This window comes from Pseudochaenichthys georgianus, chromosome 10, assembly GCF_902827115.2.
Source record: "Pseudochaenichthys georgianus chromosome 10, fPseGeo1.2, whole genome shotgun sequence".
In the NCBI taxonomy this organism is placed as follows: domain Eukaryota; kingdom Metazoa; phylum Chordata; class Actinopteri; order Perciformes; family Channichthyidae; genus Pseudochaenichthys; species Pseudochaenichthys georgianus.
The window spans coordinates 34048700-34068026 of NC_047512.1; the positions used below are offsets into that span (position 1 = coordinate 34048700).

At 41.3% G+C, this 19327-nt stretch overlaps 1 protein-coding gene across 4 annotated transcripts in view; it reads right to left on the reverse strand.

The window, feature by feature from the left end:
• Positions 1 to 3792: 3792 nt before the first annotated feature.
• The window catches only part of il1rapl2 (interleukin 1 receptor accessory protein-like 2), a 630266-nt gene continuing 614731 nt past the window's right edge, over positions 3793 to 19327 (reverse strand). The window contains exons 12-19 of one of the 4 annotated variants that reach the window (XM_034092583.1): positions 18723 to 18835; positions 9539 to 9684; positions 9294 to 9371; positions 9091 to 9207; positions 7207 to 7329; positions 6674 to 6913; positions 6497 to 6527; positions 3793 to 6249 (exon numbers count right to left, since the gene is read on the reverse strand). In XM_034092583.1, coding sequence (XP_033948474.1) covers positions 6161 to 6249; positions 6497 to 6527; positions 6674 to 6913; positions 7207 to 7329; positions 9091 to 9207; positions 9294 to 9371; positions 9539 to 9684; positions 18723 to 18835 — 937 coding nt within the window. In that variant the 3' untranslated portion in view covers positions 3793 to 6160. Of the gene's footprint in view, positions 6250 to 6496; positions 6528 to 6673; positions 6914 to 7206; positions 7330 to 9090; positions 9208 to 9293; positions 9372 to 9538; positions 9718 to 18722; positions 18836 to 19327 lie in introns of all 4 variants that reach the window. The other 3 variants (XM_071204668.1, XM_034092584.1, XM_071204669.1) reach the window with 3 other exon arrangements.

The window sequence follows — 19327 nt, forward strand, 5'->3', positions numbered from 1 at the left end:
CCTATCATGCAAAATTCACTTTGTGATGTCTTTTATACATAAATATGTGTCCCCGGTGTGTCAGGGAACTCATGGAGTGTCAGAAAATAAAACCCTCTCTCTTTTCTTCCGTAACCAAATCTCTAAAAACGCGGGGTACAACGGAGCTGATCCAGATTTGCGTCTGATATGACGTCATATCGGCAATGCAGACCCACAGCATTATCAGAAACGTTGCCATCAGAAACAATGCCCGACTGTTTTGGACGTAATATGGTCGGTGTTTACATTAGCATCGCTAACACTCAGAGCTAACCTGCACTGGAGAGAGCATGTGTGTGAAGAAGCAGGAAATAAAAAGGAACTCACCTTGTGGTATAACCGGCAAGAGAGAAAGCCTTTGAGCTCCGAACTGTTACAGAAATAATCTTTGATAATCCATGATATGGCGTTTCATCACGGCAGTATCTGCCGGTAGAATCTCACGCATGAGCAGGCATAAGATCCGCCCCTCTTTTTTTATCATTTTTTTTTAAAGCTTTATACCCAAAATCAGCACTTTTGAAACAGGAAGTGAAATAGAGGGATATGAGGCATGGCTAGAATGGGTGATCTGTTTGGTATTTTGAGCAAAACACTTGTTTTTTTATATATCTGAGACCTATGCTATTGCCTAAAAATAGCATAAAGAGCCAAAGACAGTAAGAATAAGACATTTGGAAGAAAGAACGAGGAAACAGCCTGTAGAGTGTCTGGTTAAAGTTAGGGTAGGTAAGTTTCAGAAACCGGCTCGAGTGCACTAAAATTTGAAAGTACACAGCCGAAAAGAATCAGCCCCTTCCTTCAGACTTCCTTACAGAGCACCTCCTCCAACACACATGAACGCGCACATGACGTTAGCAGACTGGTGAAAGTGGCCGCCTGTTGCTGGCGAGTCATTGAAGTACTGCTGCATGGCACGCCCAATGAGGGCACGAGATACATTTGTGCGTGCACGAGATGGAAGGCTGACAGACAGGGCGGCAATCCAATCCGTTTAGCCGGCCCGGCAGATTGGTCATGCTTTTTACAGTATTACGGCTTCCACAGATGACATTTTTTAATGGATTTTTTATCAAAGCACTTAAAGAGCCTGTGACACGGTTTTCCCCCATCATCCAAACCCATCAATTTGAGTACATATTGTCCCCTTGAAAACCGTTACTGAACTGATTTTGGATATTTGTACTTTGATAACCATTAATCTGCCCTTCAATGTTGACCATTTCCTGGATCTTCTCGCGGATTCAAGTCCCGCCAAATGATGGGTGACGTCATTGCGGGCACAGCGCTCCAGCTGCACCGTCCAGGATCCCAGCATCTGCATGTAAACCTTTATATATATACAGTCAGATGTAAACGCACGACGGCGCACACAGCAGCAAGGTCAGACAGCGATGACAGGTTAATGTTGAACGTGTCTGAGAGCTCATATGAGGCTGAAGGATCGGTTTATGTTGTATCTGTTAGAAGTTTAGGAATGAGGTGCGTCAATATGGGCGATCATATGGTCATGTAGCCAGTGGTGGAATGGGACTACAAATCATCCCGGGACTCTCGACCGGCCCACTTCGGTACCGCTAGTAAATTGTCAACGGGGGGAGTGGGGGATGTCAGGGGCGGCGGGTGCTGTAGATAGTAAATGTAAATATGTAAATATTTGTGTCACTGCATCCTGGTAAAATACAAATATAATGTATAATGTCTGTGTCTTTGTTACGTGCCGTAGTGTGTGTGTGTGGTCGTGTGTGTGTGTGTTTTCCTCTCTCTCCCTCTGATTGTCCCCAGGTGCAGCCTCTCCCCAGGTGCTCCTAATTAGCAATCACGGCTTCCATATAGGACCGGAGGAGGATGGCAATGAGGCCCCTTCTTTCTCTCCTTCTCGTCTGGCTGCATGTGTGCAGCCTGTCTCTGTGTGAGACCCAGCCTAGTTGTGTGCTGTTTATTGTACGCTGGTGTTGTAATTTGGCTGGTGAGCCGCCTTAATATGTTCTTATTAAACCCTCACTTAAACTTTCAGCATTGAGTTTCCTCTCCTTTTTCTCTCGTCCAGCTATCTTTTGTGTCGCTACTTCCCTTGGTACCCCTAGATCTACAAGGGAACGTAACAGTCTTTGACATTAGCGCTGCTAGCCACCTGTGCCCTGTACTACGAAGCCAGTTCAACAGACCCTGGATATGTTTGAGTAACAAACAAACTAACAACAACAAACGAGATCTCGCTAAGCGGTCCTACGATGCTGGTTATCAACTCGGTAAATCAAGCCAGGGTTTCTCTCTCCAGCTGAGAGCGCGTTCACGTCTAAGACACGAGTGGATCTGACTTTAATTACATTTGTCTCGAGTGTTTCGTCAACATAATGTGTTAAATAATACTTCTGCATACAGTCTGTGACACTGTGAGTGTTGCACGGCCAGATGAGGCTGGAGAAGCTGACTCAGATAAGGAAATATATGATATATTATGATATTATATGATCGATGATCTGATTGATGATGTAATATGAATGATAAGTGCGACACGTCGGCGTCTTCTCTGCATACGGCAGTTTAAACTGTATTTCCTTTATCCTGTAATATGACTTGAGAGATTTAAACTCCGCACACTGAGTTGATCTCTTTTCTATAGACGCCGGAGGCGGGCAGCGTCAGGTAAAAGAAGTTATTTAGCCTTCTCAAACCTGAGCCTCACGCGCCACCTATGGGGGATGTGCTAATTACTTATCCGACCGGCCCACTTCGGTACCGGCCCATCGGGATTCGTCCCGATGGCCAGTCCGCCACTGCACCCAGCCCACGTAAACTGTCAACGGGGGGAGCCTCGCTGCGGGGAAACGGTGGACCTAGTGTCCCGATCGGAGTGGGAATAATAATAATAATCCGTGCATTTTACCCATTAATTTCCCCAACATTGTGGTAAAAAAATGTTGGTGTACTACAACTACAAAAAGCATCGGTTTATTTTCTCATCAGGAAATGCAGACCGGCTCAAACAAACGATTTTTAATCATCATCCTCACGATCATTTAATGTATCATATGTTCGCCGAATTGACATGAAAGCACTAATAAATGTAGTTTCATCCACTTGAGTTTACAACCACAAAAATAATCGATTTGTTTTTATATCACATCCGACGGGAGGAAATTCAGCAGCTCTCACTACCGATTTTTAATCCTAATGTAATCATCATCTTCACCACGATCATTTATGTTTATGTCGCCGAATTGACATGAAAGCACTGAAAAATATGAATATACTGTAGTCAACTTCATTAAAACGTTATTAACGTGCCTAATCTCAGTAATTCACCATTTCTACGCATGACAACACACTTTGTCCGTGTTTGGCTCTCGAAGCGTTCCCGCATTGACGTCACTTCCGGCTTCCCCCAAAACGAGTCGAAGGAATTTCCCCGCGATGTTCGAAATTATTGATATTTAACGGAACGGTATCGCTTTTTCTTTTTTAAACTGATGGTTCGAGATTACTAGTAGCCCAATATTTCATTGCACAACAGTTGTTGGGATGCTGTCACAGGCTCTTTAAGATATTCATTGCTATCGGGATGTTAAGAGCATTCCATGGAATATAACAAAAAGTGTATCTCGAGCCGGTTTCTGAAATGTACCTACCCCACCTTTAAGTAAGATACAACAAATTAAATCAGCAAAGGGGAACATGGAAAACAATAAACAGAAATAAAGAGTTTCATCAGACGACAGTCATCCAAGATGTATAAAACAACTCATATAATTTTTATTTGCTCTCAGTTAAAGTATTTCAACCAATATATCCAAAGAATATTTAAAAAAATTTGCAGAAATCAAAAGACAACCACTATACTATATATTGCCATCGAATATAACAACTAAAATAATTAATTATTGTATCAAACAATCTCAAATATCCAGAATTCATTGGTTCTAATAAGTCAATGACAGTTCCTTTGTGTAAATTCAAAACATTATTCACTTCGCTTAAATATTATGGTAGTAGTCTTGGTTTCTTAAAGCTCACAAAGAAGAATGTGGTTCAGCTTGGAGTCCGGCTCTGTGTGCAGCGAAGCCCCTTCGGCTGACTGCTAGGGTCTGGTTTCCAGAGTGTCAGGATCAAAACATCAGGTCGTTAGTACTGCGTCCATTCATCCACCCCGCATCCACATCACATCCACCCATAAATCTATGTATCCATTCTCCCACCATCCACCAATATATTCACAATCCAACCATCAATCATCCATCTGTCCTAAACCAATCTATCTATTTTATCCATCCTTCCATCCACCCAACAATCCTATTTATCGAACCATCCATCCACCTTCCAACCTCCCATTCATCCCTCAATTTTTCCACCCACCCATTAACCCTCTTTATCTATCCATCCACCCATTGATCTATCAACCCACAATCCATCCAACCACCATCTATCCATTGATCTATCTATCTATCTATCTATCTATCCATCCATCCATGCTCCCAACCACCCATCCATTAACACCATGTATCTATCGATCCACCCAACCCTCCATCCGTCCATCCATCCATCTACCCACCAATCCATCAATCTATCTATCTAACCTCCATCCATCCATCCATCTATCCATCCATCCATCCATCCATCCATCCATCCATCCATCCATCCATCCATCCATCCATCCATGGATGAAAAGAGGAACAGAATGAAAGCAATAAAAGGCTCTGGGTCTCACACACTGTGGGAGTTAACATAAATTGTAGGGAACAAATCACTGTCATGTATATGTCTATGCATAAGTTATGGAAGCTGTACAGAGATTATTGTAACAAACATTTAAAAACAAAGACTGGTTAAAATAGTGACCAACCGTCTAAATACATAAAATCCTAAAACTAAAAAAATGATTTTGGAGGGACACCTCCTTTTTTCCCTTTATCAGTTTCTATCTTTACTTCATGGCCGGACAGAAAACAATACTGTATCAACAAAATACATTTATCCTTCCCCTTATTAAAAGAGGCTGCGAGAAATGATTGTGTTGTTTACTCTTATCTATATTTATTTGATTATTTTTTTTATCTAAATGGATGGTCATGCAAATAGAAAAAGCCAAGTCCTTTTTGCTTTTAGCTTGGTGGTTAAAGGTTACCTCTTGGCCAGCTCACCTCTTGATGAGTTGACTACTTGCTGATTGCTGTGTTACAAGGTGAGCTGGCGTGTTAGCAGTCTCCTGGTGCTTTTAGCTCGAGAACTAACTAGCCTTTCAGAGGCAACTAGTTATTTTTCCATATACACCTGCTAAGTGTGCTTTCTCAGTTATACAGTTCAGCAATTGCTCCACGGATCGCTTCTTATCTTGATATTCCTGATGGAATCCATTTATTTTAAGTCAACCATTTTAGATTCCAGGAAAACAAACCAGGTAGCTAGCTAGCTAGCTAGCTAGGAATAGCTTTTCAAGAGGTTGACTTGTTGTTTTAAGGTGGACTGGTATTCCAAAATCATTGCTTGAATGTTGCCTTGTATACTGACATGCCAACTAGTCAACAAGTAGATGGATTTACTGCAAGCTCCACTGAGAGATCCATCGGCATTCCGAGATTGCGCTACATTGAGCGGCATCTACGAGAACTTAAGCAGTTGATTAATCAACAGCTGGTCCGTGAGCAGATGGTAATTTGAGATGGTTTTTTTTGTGCTCCAAAGTCAAACTTGGTAGGAGCACTCCTGTTTGTCGATACCATTGTTTGAGTATCCTGGACATTTTCCCATTTGTACATCCACATGTCCATAACGGTCTAGAAAATCTCTGCACAGGTCCAAAGTGTATAACCAGTCATTGTATCAGTCCGTACCCAGTTGTCCAGAACCAGTGTACAATCAGTTTTAAAAGATGAATCTGCTTGTCTGTGAGAAGTCTGCAGCCATTTAATCCAACCATTGAGAATCCAAGGCTTATGCAGTCTTCAGGCAGTCCTTTCTTCATGGCGTGGGATAAAGTTTCTCAAAACTAGTCTGCAGGCATTCCCTAAGCAGTCCCTCCTTAGAAACAAGGCTGTACACAGTCCAAACACCCAATAAGGAACCGGTCTAAACCTTTACCAAATCCAGTGTTAAAACAGTCTGTAATCCGGTACCAGTTGAGCAGTCCCTCTACCAAATGTCAGAGCTTAGTTCTCTGCTGGTGAGAGGTACAAAGGTGCTGTTCATGTGGAGTTCTGGTTTCTTCCCAAGCGTACTGCTCTGATGCCCCTGGAAAAAACACAGCACAACGGTGATTAGTAGGAATCTCCTTAAAACAACTACTCTTGGCAAACATATACAATTAAAACACAGGCTGCATTAATACAAAGCTCTAATGCATGCCAGAAGTGCACCATGCTCACTGTATTACTGCATATGACAGCTATTTCCCAGTCTGTTAAAATAAATACATGTTTTAGATTGGATAATATGAATATACTATTTTCTTTCTACATTTGCTTTTATCCAAACAGACCTCTTGTTCCCCAGTGAACAGCTTTGAACCCCTGGGGAGAAAAGACGGTTTTTATTTTTAATGTGATAGGACATGCAGATAAACAAAAGCATGGACATTCAAGGAAAGGATACACTGTGTAGGTGTTGGATGCTAGGAATTGCAAACAAAATTATTGATCCTGTCTTTTTGTCCCACCTGTCCATTCAGCAGTGTCATAGGGATGTTGCAATAGACGTGGCGCCCTCCGGGGCCCAGGGTGGAGAACTGCACGGTGGAAGGAGGTGGGAGGGGAGGCGACATGGAGGGGGGCTGTGGGGGAAGCTGGAACTCATAGCTGCGGCAGAAGTGCCTCATTTGGGCTGCTGTGGCAGTGTGACCGCCTCCCAGCGGCAACGTCATGTGGTTATAGTCCGGGATGTCCGTCCCCAAGGCAACCTGTAGTGAGACAACACAGCTCTTTAATTTTTTAGTGAAGGTAATTATATCTCTATAATTCCAAAACTACTGCTGTGAAAATAAGAAAAAGACAAAAACATAAACTCTGTTGAGACTTCTCAACAGATAGTTTTTCAGCGGGCATTTTCATTTCTTGAACTTGAACAGATTTTTTCGTTCAAAGGTTGTCAAATACCGGCTGATGGAAACAATCCGGGTGACCACTGGTTCTGGAAATACGTCGACTCAAACACGCAAAATGAGTTTGAAGTAACAAATATGCAGCAGCTTACCTGATGATGTCCATGGCGACTGTCCTTTTGGGGTGCCAAGGAGGCGGAGGTGGTTGTCATGGCAATGGTGGATACAGTGGTCTGTAGGTCACCAAAGAGACCCTGTTCGCCGGAGTCCATCACCTGTTAGCATGGAAACAGTTATATTGCTTTAACGATGCAGATTTATACAATTGTTTGTGTAATCAAGGATATTTAAACTGATTTGGGAAATTACAACAGTAATAGGAAACATATTGGAATACATATTTATGTCAAAAGATAAGACTTTTTTTGTCTACGCCCCCATCATTCTGATCCATAATGTATCGAGTTTTACTATTGCATGTGCAACAACTTCCTACGCTTGTTGTTTATTCGTAATCCTGACAAACATTCAGACCAAACCAAAAATAAAACCTCCTTTGCCAAGGTAGTTAACCCTAATAGTTCATAACAAAATATAATTCAGTCTTGTTTGAGTAAAAACTTTTTTTTTATCTTCAGATGGATTGGAGACTTTGGTGCATACCACAGGTTATTTGAAATCAAAGTCAAAAACTTTTGACAGACAGATTAACACTTTTTCCTTTGGGAATTGTTTACAGTCAGAACAATTTGAACCTCATAGCCTTATTATCTAAATGGATTAAGTTAATTTGGGTTTGCTTGAAGGTCCCTGCGGGGCATTCACAGTTGAACACCATCAAAAGTGTTTCTTTAAAGCCTTCAAACCTCATATTAGTACAGGATATTATGTGAGGATGACATCATAGCCCCTGTTTGTCTCCTTTGTTCTGAAACTATTTAGCTAAAGTTCACATTATCGTATTTGGGTATTTAGTTCATTAAGGTCACTATCAAATGTTAAGTGAAGTAGCGAGGTTCACATTGACTCAGGCAGTCCATAAATGTCAACCTCCAAGGTTCTGGTGGTGGTGATGGTCAGAACACAGCTGATCTCCATTCAGTGTTTGTTGCTGAGCAAGATGGATGGCTTGAATTCGCCAACAAATTATAAAGTGTGTTTCTTTGCCCATAAATTGAAAAACGACTTGACCTTTTCTTCTCGTCTCCTTGCTACATAGCGTTATAGGAGAATGAATATATAGGTACAGGCACGAGTTCTAAAACCTGGCAATGAGTTAGCATTTTACCACTTCAGGTTACCTTGTCTCAAAGTCAACAGATGTGTGATCACGTTATTGTAAAGATAGAAATAAGTTATGTGGTTACACCTTAAAAGATGTTCACGGTTAGGTATGGGACATAAAATATGTCAGTAAATACCCCACTAGTGAACGTCTGAATCTTCTATGTGTCATGAAGACAACCGTTGCTTGCAATTGCATATATGAAACTGCTAAACGTCATCACTCCGAATATTAGCCACCTGTAGCTTAGTAGTGTTCACATAAACGTTAGCTTTTTACTTCTGGCAATTGCATCTAGACTTAAAAAATCATACAAATTGTTAATATGAGCAGAATATCCTGCAGGAGAACATATCTTAGCTAATCAGGTCATGCACCACCTGAAGTGTTAGCACATGGTACACGAGTGTGAGTGTGTGCCCTCCAGGGGATCATCAGTACATGTGCAGACTACATTAACACAGCTAGTTCCTTAGGCTCCTGGACATGCCATTGACACAGTGTTGTTCTGCTAATGCATCGTCCATGAGTAGGAGGGGAAAGATTTCAGTGGATATTGTTTAAGATGTGCATCTTCAAAACATTTTTTCCAAACCATTATGTTCTTTTCTTAAAAAGTAATGTTGTTTCCATTGAATTACTTTTTGTTGGAAAATGTAAAGGTTTGTAGTTCTGCTCATCCAGACAGTGCCGGTTTGTGCAGGATTGTGAACACATATTTAATTTTAATTTCTGGTAAATAGCAGTGTACCTGGCGTCTGGACAACGTCTCTCTGCGTTTAGCAGGCATATCGTAGACCACCTGTTTCCAAAACTTAGATGACAGCTCATTGCTCTTAGGACCCCTCCACTTGATGATGGATAAAACCTGAGGAAAGGGAAGAGATTATTATTATTCCTCCTGCTGTCTGAAGACAAATCACACTCTCCCTCTATTTAGCCCTCCCTGCATACCTTGATCGTGTGTTTAAGTGCTTCCACCTCTTGGTAGTTGATGACATTCTTCAGGTCTGCACACTCAATCATGATCACCTGAAAAGAATCACAGAGGTGAAGGTACTAAAGAAGGGAGAACTAAGCTGCTCTTCAAAGTGTTGTGCAAAGTACTTCTCAACTTCTCTAAACAATGCAATAGTTCCGATGTTATGGTTCTGCATGTCTCTTATTTTTGTACTTCCTGTTCCCTTCCCATGTCATACCTTGATCTCCCCGGTAACCAGCATGGAGTGGAGGCGTGTCTCTATCTGAAAGATGCTCCACCCTCTTTTGGCAACAAACTCTGGAGTCAAAACGATGATCAGACGTCTGCTCTGCTCCACACTGCGAGCCAAGTCCTCGATGTAGGCTGGGAGAGAGACACATGGAGACAAAGGGAAAACTAAATAGAGAGAAAGAAAGGGAAGTTTTAAGAATAAAGTGAAGATCAATACATCATCTGTTTTCTAATGAACTTGTTTGGAATAAATGTTAAAGACAAGAAACAGTTCCAAAACAAAAGTAAATATTTTCCTTGTTGTTTTTCTATCTGATTTAAATACAAAACAGGATTGACAAAGTAAGCATTTTTTCTCATAATCATCATTTGACGGAATGGTGTTTAGAAAATGTAAAAATATATGCTAACTTGCTTGACATTAGAAGATTGATATAAACCTTAAGCTGGAGTCAGAATAAGGTTAGCCTAACATAGCATAAAAGCTAAAGGGGCAAAAAGCTAACGTGGTTTAGTTCAAACTGATAAAATATAACTACCAGCACCTCTTAAGCTGACTTAGTAGTGCTTTATTTGTAATTTGTTTAACATGTGTAATGTGAATGCAAATGTAAATGTGTTGTAATCAACAATTTGTGGTTTTAGAGAGAATTACGTGCTGTAACTATTTACAACCAACAGCTGGGAGCAGTGGACTGTACAGCTCCTGGAAGTATTATCACAGAGGGAGTAAGTTAAGGTGGCTATCAATGTGATACATTTCTAAAAAGAAATCTCGAAAAAGTATCTGCTCTTAGGCTAGCCTATACTAGTGCTACCCCAGATCCTGCTCCCTTTCTGTGCCCTGCTGTCCTCGACTATTTTGAGCCTATATCCCTCTCTTCTCTCTCGGATGTAGTCAAGCATTTGCGGCCGACAAACTGCACCTTAGACAGCATTCCCTCTCGCTTCCTTAGAGATGTTTTTGAATCAGTTGGAGGAAGTGTTTTATTGCTTGTAAACACCTCTCTTAGCTCAGGATGTGTCCCAGCTGCCTTCAAACATGCCGTGGTTAAGCCACTACTTAAAAAGAAAAATCTCGATCCCTCCATTCTCGCAAATTTCAGGCCCATCTCCCATCTACCCTTTTTATCTAAAGCCCTGGAGCGAGTAGTCTACGCCAAGCTGCAGTCATTTTTTACCACGCATGGCATCCATGAAAAATGTCAGTCTGGCTTTAAACCTTTGCCATAGTACTGAAACAGCCCTTTAAGAGTTTTTAATGATCTGCTCTTAGCCGCCGACTCAGGCAGCTCAGCTGTCTTGGTGCTGTTAGATTTAACTGCTGCCTTTGACACTGTGGATCATAGTATCCTGTTGTCACGGCTTGAACAGTCCGCAGGCATTACAGGCTCTGCCCTTGCATGGTTCAGGTCTTATTTGACGGACCGTAGCATCTCAGTGCAGGTTTAGACTTAAAAACCCTTACCCTTACCCACCCCCGATTTTCCCTCTGCTGGTCTATGGCCTTGTAGAGGGTAACGGGGTACAGAGTCGCTTAGATAAGCGGGGGAGTGCATCTGACGAAGAGATAGGTTGTTGTGCTCCCTATCTCTGTTTCTTATCCTATATCTAATAGAACTGCTCGGGTCTTGATAGATTGAGTGGGGAAGTTCATGAGATCTTTCTAGAGGGTTATCAAGAATAACTTTTATCCAATGACCTTCTCCCTCTCTGTCTGTGTCTGTGTATTCTCTTGTTCCGATTAACCCAGCCAAATCTTTCTTCTTGTTTTGTATCTATATCTACGCCGGGATCCGGAGTCGAGGCTGATCCTCTTGCTGTAGTCCTGTGTCCTGGATCCTCTATCCTGAGTTCTGGATTAAGTCGTGGACTTCGGGTCGTGGCTGAACCTGTCTCTGCGGTCCTGCCTTGGGTCTCGTCATGCTGCTTCCGTGATGGCTTCCTCAGGATTGTAGCTGACATCCTCGTGGATTCATCTTCTTATTACAGACACATGCATTTCCTAACATTCGGTCTATATGCTGTAAAATGTATTATCTCTTCGATTTACACACGGCATCTATTGCACGTCTGTCCGTCCTGGGAGAGGGATCCCTCCTCTGTTGCTCTCCCTGAGGTTTCTCCCATTTTTTCCCCTTAAACTGGGTTTTCTCTGGAAGTTTTTCCTTGTACGATGTGAGGGTCTAAGGACAGAGGGTGTCGTTTCTCTCATACTGATATTCTGAACAATCTGTGCTGTTGTATTTGCTCTAAAGTGTCTCTACTGTAGGCTATTTTTATTATATGTACAGCACTTTGGCTCGACCAAAAATCGTTTATAAATGTGCTATATAAATAAAACTTGATTTGATTTGAATGTTCTCATCTCACTTTAGGGGAAGAAGAAAAGAGGCATATGCTATTATGGAACACAAAATGTACTATCAAGTGCATAAGACAATAACATATTTAGGTACGTCAGAGGACCAATATTGAAAAAGCTTTTCTTAAAAAGAATAGCTCAACATTGTGAGATACATTGAAATTAAGTATTGGGTAACCATTATAGGTGCTTAAAAGGTCATTTATTTTTCAGGAGAGCTAGTAGCTTTGAATTGTATTCACAACTGCACTTTGAACACCCACATGTCCCTACAGTTTTTCTGTTTGACTTGAAATATGTTGAGGTATTTTTTTAGCTTTGCATATCTTTCCCAAAAATGCAAAGACAAACAATAAGATTTAAAATTCTTAAATAAAGAGGCAGAGAACATTGAACATCAGTATGTATGGTGTTATGCCCAGGTCTAGGGGAACCTAGGCGCAGCACAACATGTGCACTCTCCCCCACTCCCAAGAACACGGACACCGAGTCAGAGAAAGCGTTTGGTAAATGTATTTACCAAAAAATATACACAAACAGGAGTAGCAAAACCAACTACGTCATCCTTCCCCTTTTTTGTTCAGGAAATGACTGGCAGGAGTTTACAGCAGAGTGACAGGAATGCTTGTTTTGGTAACAGCTCTTTACTGGGAGTCAGAGTTGTGCTGACCACCATCAGCTTTTACTTATAACCTATGGAAGGAAATGTGACGTCTGTTGAAACACAAGCTTAAGAGATTTTCACGTTTTGTACTAAGACATTAGATGCGTCAGTAACCACCCAAATTGTGAATGTCCGAAGCTTCTTTTTGTCTGGAAAACAGAGCTTGCTAACAAGTGACTAAATGAGACTACTAAACATCATCCGTCCGAACAATAGTCCATTTAAAGCAGGGGTGCCAAACCTTTTTTTAACCGAGAGCTACTTTTAAAGTTGCCAGTCTGCCGAGATCTACCAGTCCAAATAGAGAGGTGTAGCCATTACTGACAGCCTACTGCCAGGTACATACACACTTCTACTTGTATAAAACTGACCTTTGTACGATTAATACTTCATAAAATACTGCATTATCTTACCTCTTTCTAATCTACACACATACAAGTATTTAACTGAAGTGACACAACAGTGTTGTTGATACAGAGTTGGAGTTTATTCACACACATACTACAGTGGGTAATGTTTTCAAGAAACATTGAAGAGTGCTGCCACATATGACACAGGGAAAAAAGAAAATACTCTGAACCCTTTCTTTGCCATTATATAAAAATAGTGTTGCTACAAAAGTATAAATTAGGCTTACTAATAAGTAGGGCTGTCAAATGATTAAAAATTGTAATCAGATTAATCACAGCTTAAAAATTAATTAATCATGATTAATCACCATTCGAACTATGTCCAAAATATGCCATTTATTTATGTATATTGTTGTGGGAATGGAAAGTTAAATGAAAGAAGGCGGATATATCAATTTAACATACAATATCTATGTTTATTATAAAAATTTTCTGCATGTCAAAATGAAAGACAGCCAACACACCTATCAATCATCAAACCGTGGAGTCTTAATTCATTACGTGTTGATTTCTATCAACGGGGGAGTACTTCAGGAAAGTCGACAGGGGGGGGGGGCTAGTGGAGTACTTCGTGACCACAGAGTGTGCACGTTGTGATCAGCTGTTGTAGCGCAGTTCTCCAGTGAAGGGGGGAGTCTCCCTCCGCAGCCAGTTGGCGTAGTTTTGGCACAGTTCCGTTGTACAGACCGACGTTAACATCAGCCCTGTCTGTGCACACGGAGACCGACTCTGTCGTCCGGTGATCTAACCGCCTTCTGGAAAAGCTTCACAAGTACGTCGGTACGCAAATGCGCTTTGTGACACAAGTGACGGTACGCATTTCAGATTACGCACATAACCTGCGTACCAGTTATGTGCACCCCTGTACCAGAGCCATATTATTACTATGATATGGCTCTGCCCTGTACTACAGCAAAAGTATTCTGCGTTGGGACTTCCTGCAACAACACCACGCCGTTATCAAAGATGTTCTATTGAGAAGACGATCACTACGTGACAAAAGTTTTCAAAACCGTGGCTACTGAAATCAATCTTACTAACTGCTGTCTGTGCAATTTACTCCGCGCGAGTTGGCAGACTTTATTTTGCTTACTTTAACATCATTTTTCATGGTGGGGCTAAGCCATTTCTTGGTATGGGTGTAGCCTACCCCAGCCATACCCTGGCGCTGCCACTGGTGGCAAGTATGGGGCGGGCCATTCTGCACATGCGTTAAATGCGTTAAATATTTTAACGCAACTAATTCAAAAAATTAATTACCGCCGTTAACGCGATAATTTTGACAGCACTACTAATAAGACAACTCAGATCTGAAGCTGCACAGGAATCTGCTGCCAAAGTGCAATAAAAAAGACAAAATTAATAGAATCAAACCCTTTTTTTGTTGCATTTTAGTAGAGTATAAAAATAAATGCCTTTAAAATTGGATGCAAGCAACACTAGTTTCTTAACCTGAATTGATAATAGACTATAATCAATTTAAGTTTGCATTCTTATACCATTTTGTACAATCATTATAATGAATAAGTTCAAACAAACTAAAACTTACAGCTGATTAATAACACTATCCAACTTGAGTTTTTATTATATCAAAAAGCTGTTGAAATGCTTCTGTTATTTTTACTGTCCCCCAAAAGCGCGTCGGCAGCCTCCAGGAATGCTTCTTTCATAACTTCGCCGTCTTTGAAAGACTTCATGTGTTTCGCAAGAACGTGACTGACAAGATAAGATGCTCTGGTAGCAGCCTTGCTCTTGTTGTTGGGCCTGGTGAAAATGGACTGCTGTGCATTTAGCTGTCCTTTCAGGCCCCTCCCCTTTTGGAGCATAGGGAAGAATTAGGAGGGAATTCCGTCTCGTAGCGTTTGTGCACTGTTTTGAAATGCCGCTAATAAATTACCCTTCTTCGATAAAGCCACGCTCGCATTGCAGATGAGACAGATGGACTTTGAATTGGAATAGATACAAAAATAATCATCCTCCCACTCGGAGTGAAAATTATATATGTTTTGCTTCTGCCATAATTGCGGTCTTGTGTGTGTGCGGACTGTCACTCCTGTTGACACAGACAAAGTCAGCGAAATAGTGCCCACTGTCCACCAGCCACGCCCCGACACATGGGGTCACGCCGGCCAATCACAAAGCGTTGATGCGTTCAAGTGCATTATTCTGGCACAGGAAGATTATGTTACAGGACATTAACGTTAAAACAGAATATTGTTGTTCTATTTTTAGACACATCTCGCGATCGACTGGGAATCTCCCCGCGATCGACCGGTCGATCGACCGGTTGGGCACCCCTGATTTAAAGCTTAGTGGTGGTGATGCGCAACCATGGTACCATGATGTTGTTAGCTTATAGCCTAATGTTAGCTTTTTACATTTATGCATCAAAAATGTAAAGAGTGGTGTTTATATGTGGAGATTATTCTGCTGACTAAAACGTGGAAGTATCATAAACGTGTGTTTCCTACAAAGCTTATTTTCTGCAATATACTGAAATCCAATGAAACAGTCCGATTGTATTTGTCGAGAGAGCCCTTGCGAAGATACATAACTGCCGGGTCGTCCTACAAAATACGTCACCACTGCACCACTCAATGGCTGGAACAGATAGCATATTTTCAGTTAGTTGAATTTCCCAAAATGAGAAGTTAAATCCACTTCATATATCGTTAGCAATATGGCAACTATTAGCCACCTTCTAATGTCCAAAAGAAAAAACAATAACTAAAATCTGAGCAACCTATTACAGAGCTTCACAAATGCTTATTTTCATCCTCACTGTAGTGCTGTTGCTTCATCCTTAGGTCTATTTAAACTCATCTTCCCCAACTGTCCTATTTATAATTATGTGGGAAAGTACGCCGTTCCCATTATTTTTCAAATGTGTAGTTCCCGAAAGTGTCTACAACTGAGTGATCTGTGAAAAACAAATCTCCTATCTCCGTATGTCTCTACTGCTACCATCTTTTCTTGTGCTAACTAAATTAATGACGGAGACTCTCCAACGACACATTTTGATTTCCCGCTCAATTTGAGGGGCACAAATAGTACACTGCAGCTGAAAATTCACTCCTTTTTTTCTCTTCTCTGCTTTGCTTTTCCATCCCTCTCTTCGTCTTTCTCTGTATTTTTCTCCCCCCCCCTCTGTTCTGCCCTTCCCTACCTCTTCCCGCTCTCTATTTCTGAGGATTATGTAAATCAATTAATTGAAAACACAAGCCATTGACTCCGTTGTTTAACTCTCGCACTCTTCGGAGGGCTAATGGGGTGGATAATTGAATGCGTTTTTTTTTTTACTATGTTGCTCTGTCAATAGCTTTGGTAAGCATCGAAAAGGAAACTCTTGTGGGTGGCTGTTACCAACTCATTTATTTTCACAATCTGTAACCTTTCATTCATATGCAGCTTAGTGTAAGCTATGCATGTTTTGCACAGTGGACATTTGTTGTTGGGATGTTATTAGGGAACTGAGAGGCAGCCTCTGGAAATATGACTTTTCAAACCCCGCTTAGGATGCATGTGTGTTTTTTTGTAGAAAATGTGCTGGTAGGAGGACTAATGTCGGCTTAGGGTGATTCATTATAAACCATATTTAAGTAAATGTATTAATGTATTTTAAGAGAAAATGTTGAATAGTTCAAAGAACACATATTCCTTTGGAGATTCAAATTATAAAGTTATTTTAGTCTTTTGGACAGGTTGTGGTAATAAAATGCTAATGCAGAGTAGAGAATGGCTTCATATCTGAATTAATTTGTTTTATACTGCAGTGAAAGTAACCAGGCGGCTCTGAAAAAAGCTTTAAAAAATAATAGCAGGTATAAGATGTGTACCATATCCTGAAGCACATTTCTTCAACATTTTAGCATAACATCATAAGTAAGTCGCTTTGGATAAAAAGGTGGATTAAAACAAATAAAATCAACTTCCAGTTCAAAATCGTTGGGGTCCAAAATGTTTGAAATTTGCTTAAAGCAGAATCCAGAGTTATTTTCTCTCTCCATTCATTTGACTGAGCCAAGTCAATTGTCACACTGCGGATCGAAGGCGGGGCTTAAGCTCAACTCAAGGGCACATACCTTATCCCTAAGGGAGACAGACGCCAGCCACCCTGCGGAGAAAACTCATCTCGGGCGCTTGTATCCGCGATCTCGTTCTTTTGGTCATGACCCATCCTTCATGACCATAGGTGAGGGTAGGAACGAAAATGGCCCGGTAGACAGAGAGCTTTGCCTTCTGGCTCAGCTCCCTTTTCGTCACAACGGTGCGGTAAAGCGACTGCAGTACCGCTCCCGCTGCTCCAATTCTCCGGCCCATCTCACGCTCCATTGTTCCCTCACTCGAGAACAAGACCTTGAGATACTTGAACTCCTTCACTTGGGGTAAGGACTCATTCCCTACTTGGAGTGGACAGTCCATCGGTTTCCTGCTGAGAACCATGGCCTCAGATTTGGAGGTGCTGATCCTCATCCCAGCCGCTTCACACTCGGTTGCGAACCGATTCAGTGAGTGCTGAAGGTCGCAGACCGATGAAGGATCAGCACCTCCAAAAAAACAAAAAACTGATGAAAAGCAGTGGTGCAATCCTTAGTCCACCGAACTGCAGACCCTCTCCCCCACAACTACGCCTCACAATCCTATCCATGTATATTACAAACAGGATTGGTGACAAAACGCAGCCCTGGCGGAGGCCAACCCTCACCGGAAATGGGTCCGACTTACTGCCGAGGACCCGGCTTTGGGAGTACAGAGATTGGATGGCCCTGAGTAGAGACCCCCTCACCCCATACTCCTGCAGCACCTCCCACAGTAACTCCCTGGGAACTTGGTCATACGCCTTCTCCAAGTCTACAAAACACATGTAGACCGGATAAGCGTACTCCTGAAAATGGGCATAACCTCCTTAACAATTGTGGTTTTCCGTGAAAAACACTCATATGAACCTGCCTCCATTCCAATCTATATTCTCCATTCACCTTCCCTGCAGCGAGCAAGGCCAGGGATGACTTTAACAATGATGGATGTGTGTGTGTGTGTGTGTGTGTGTGTGTGTGTGTGTGTGTTGAGAATACTAACACATCTTTATATTACAGTATCCACATTTTTCATCTTATGCTCTTCTTATTGCATGTACCAAAATGATTTCTATCAACACATATTAGTGGACCTGTGTGTGTGTCAGGTCACAGCATTGACAGATGGAGCAATAACAATCATATTTCCCATTCCAGTTGGACAGACAGATATGCCCAGATACAATGACAAACGGTGTGTGTTGTGTGAACTCTGTTCACATTTGAATTTGTTGGTGTGAAAGTGAGATATAGATGTAAATCACGCTGCAAAATATACTTTTTTTGTATTTGTGTGTGTTGCTTTAATATAAAAAACATGAACATAAACGTGTGAGCAACTGTTATTTAGGTCAAGTGACGCTCTGTAGACTTTTTTTTGTGTGTGTGTTTTTGATTATCACCTGAGATCTTACGCAGACATGTGTGTGTCTGTTTGTGAGTGTGTTAAAATGGGAATCACCATCCTATCTATTCTGACAGTGAGGGATTTTGCGTGTTTGGGGCTATAACGGCCCATAGAGAGGGAGAGACAGAATGTGTGTGTGTGTGTGTGTGTGTGTGTGTGTGTGTGTGTGTGTGTGTGTGTGTGTGTGTGTGTGTGTGTGTGTGTGTGTGTGTGTGTGTGTGTGTGTAGATAGAGTATGGATACTTACTGCTGCTGGGTATGAGATCTCTGTCTGGTAAAAACAGCTTGTATCCATAATGTTTCTCTAAAACGTCCGGCAAGATCTCCAAAGCAAATGTTTCTTCGTCGCTGCTTCCTCTGCTGAGGAGGACAAAAAACAATAACTTTAATAAGTGAAGTGTAAACTGCAAGATCAACCATTTTTGGAGCTGAGGTAACATTAACATGCTCATTTTTAGGTTCTGGTCTGACTTCATGGCAATAATTCAGAAGCCATTAAAACTAAGCTGAAAGGTACAAACCCTCTGATTTCTCCTAGCAGTGTGTCATGCATTTCTTCATCATTACATCGTACATGTATTTATCTTATATCTGTCCAAAATAAAATGAATTACTAGTATGTTGTGATTTAACGTGAATATTTACAGATTATTATTGCGATTAACATGATTACATTTTTTACTCAATTGACACCAACAATAAATATCACATAGGTTATACAATTATATAAAGGTGTGGTTTGGAAATGAAAATAATTTGTTTACGTAATGGTGACCAAACCATTTGAGACCCACTGAGATAACTTAGACTAACAGTAACTATCCAAACAGAGTCCTTTACTTCACCCGAGCT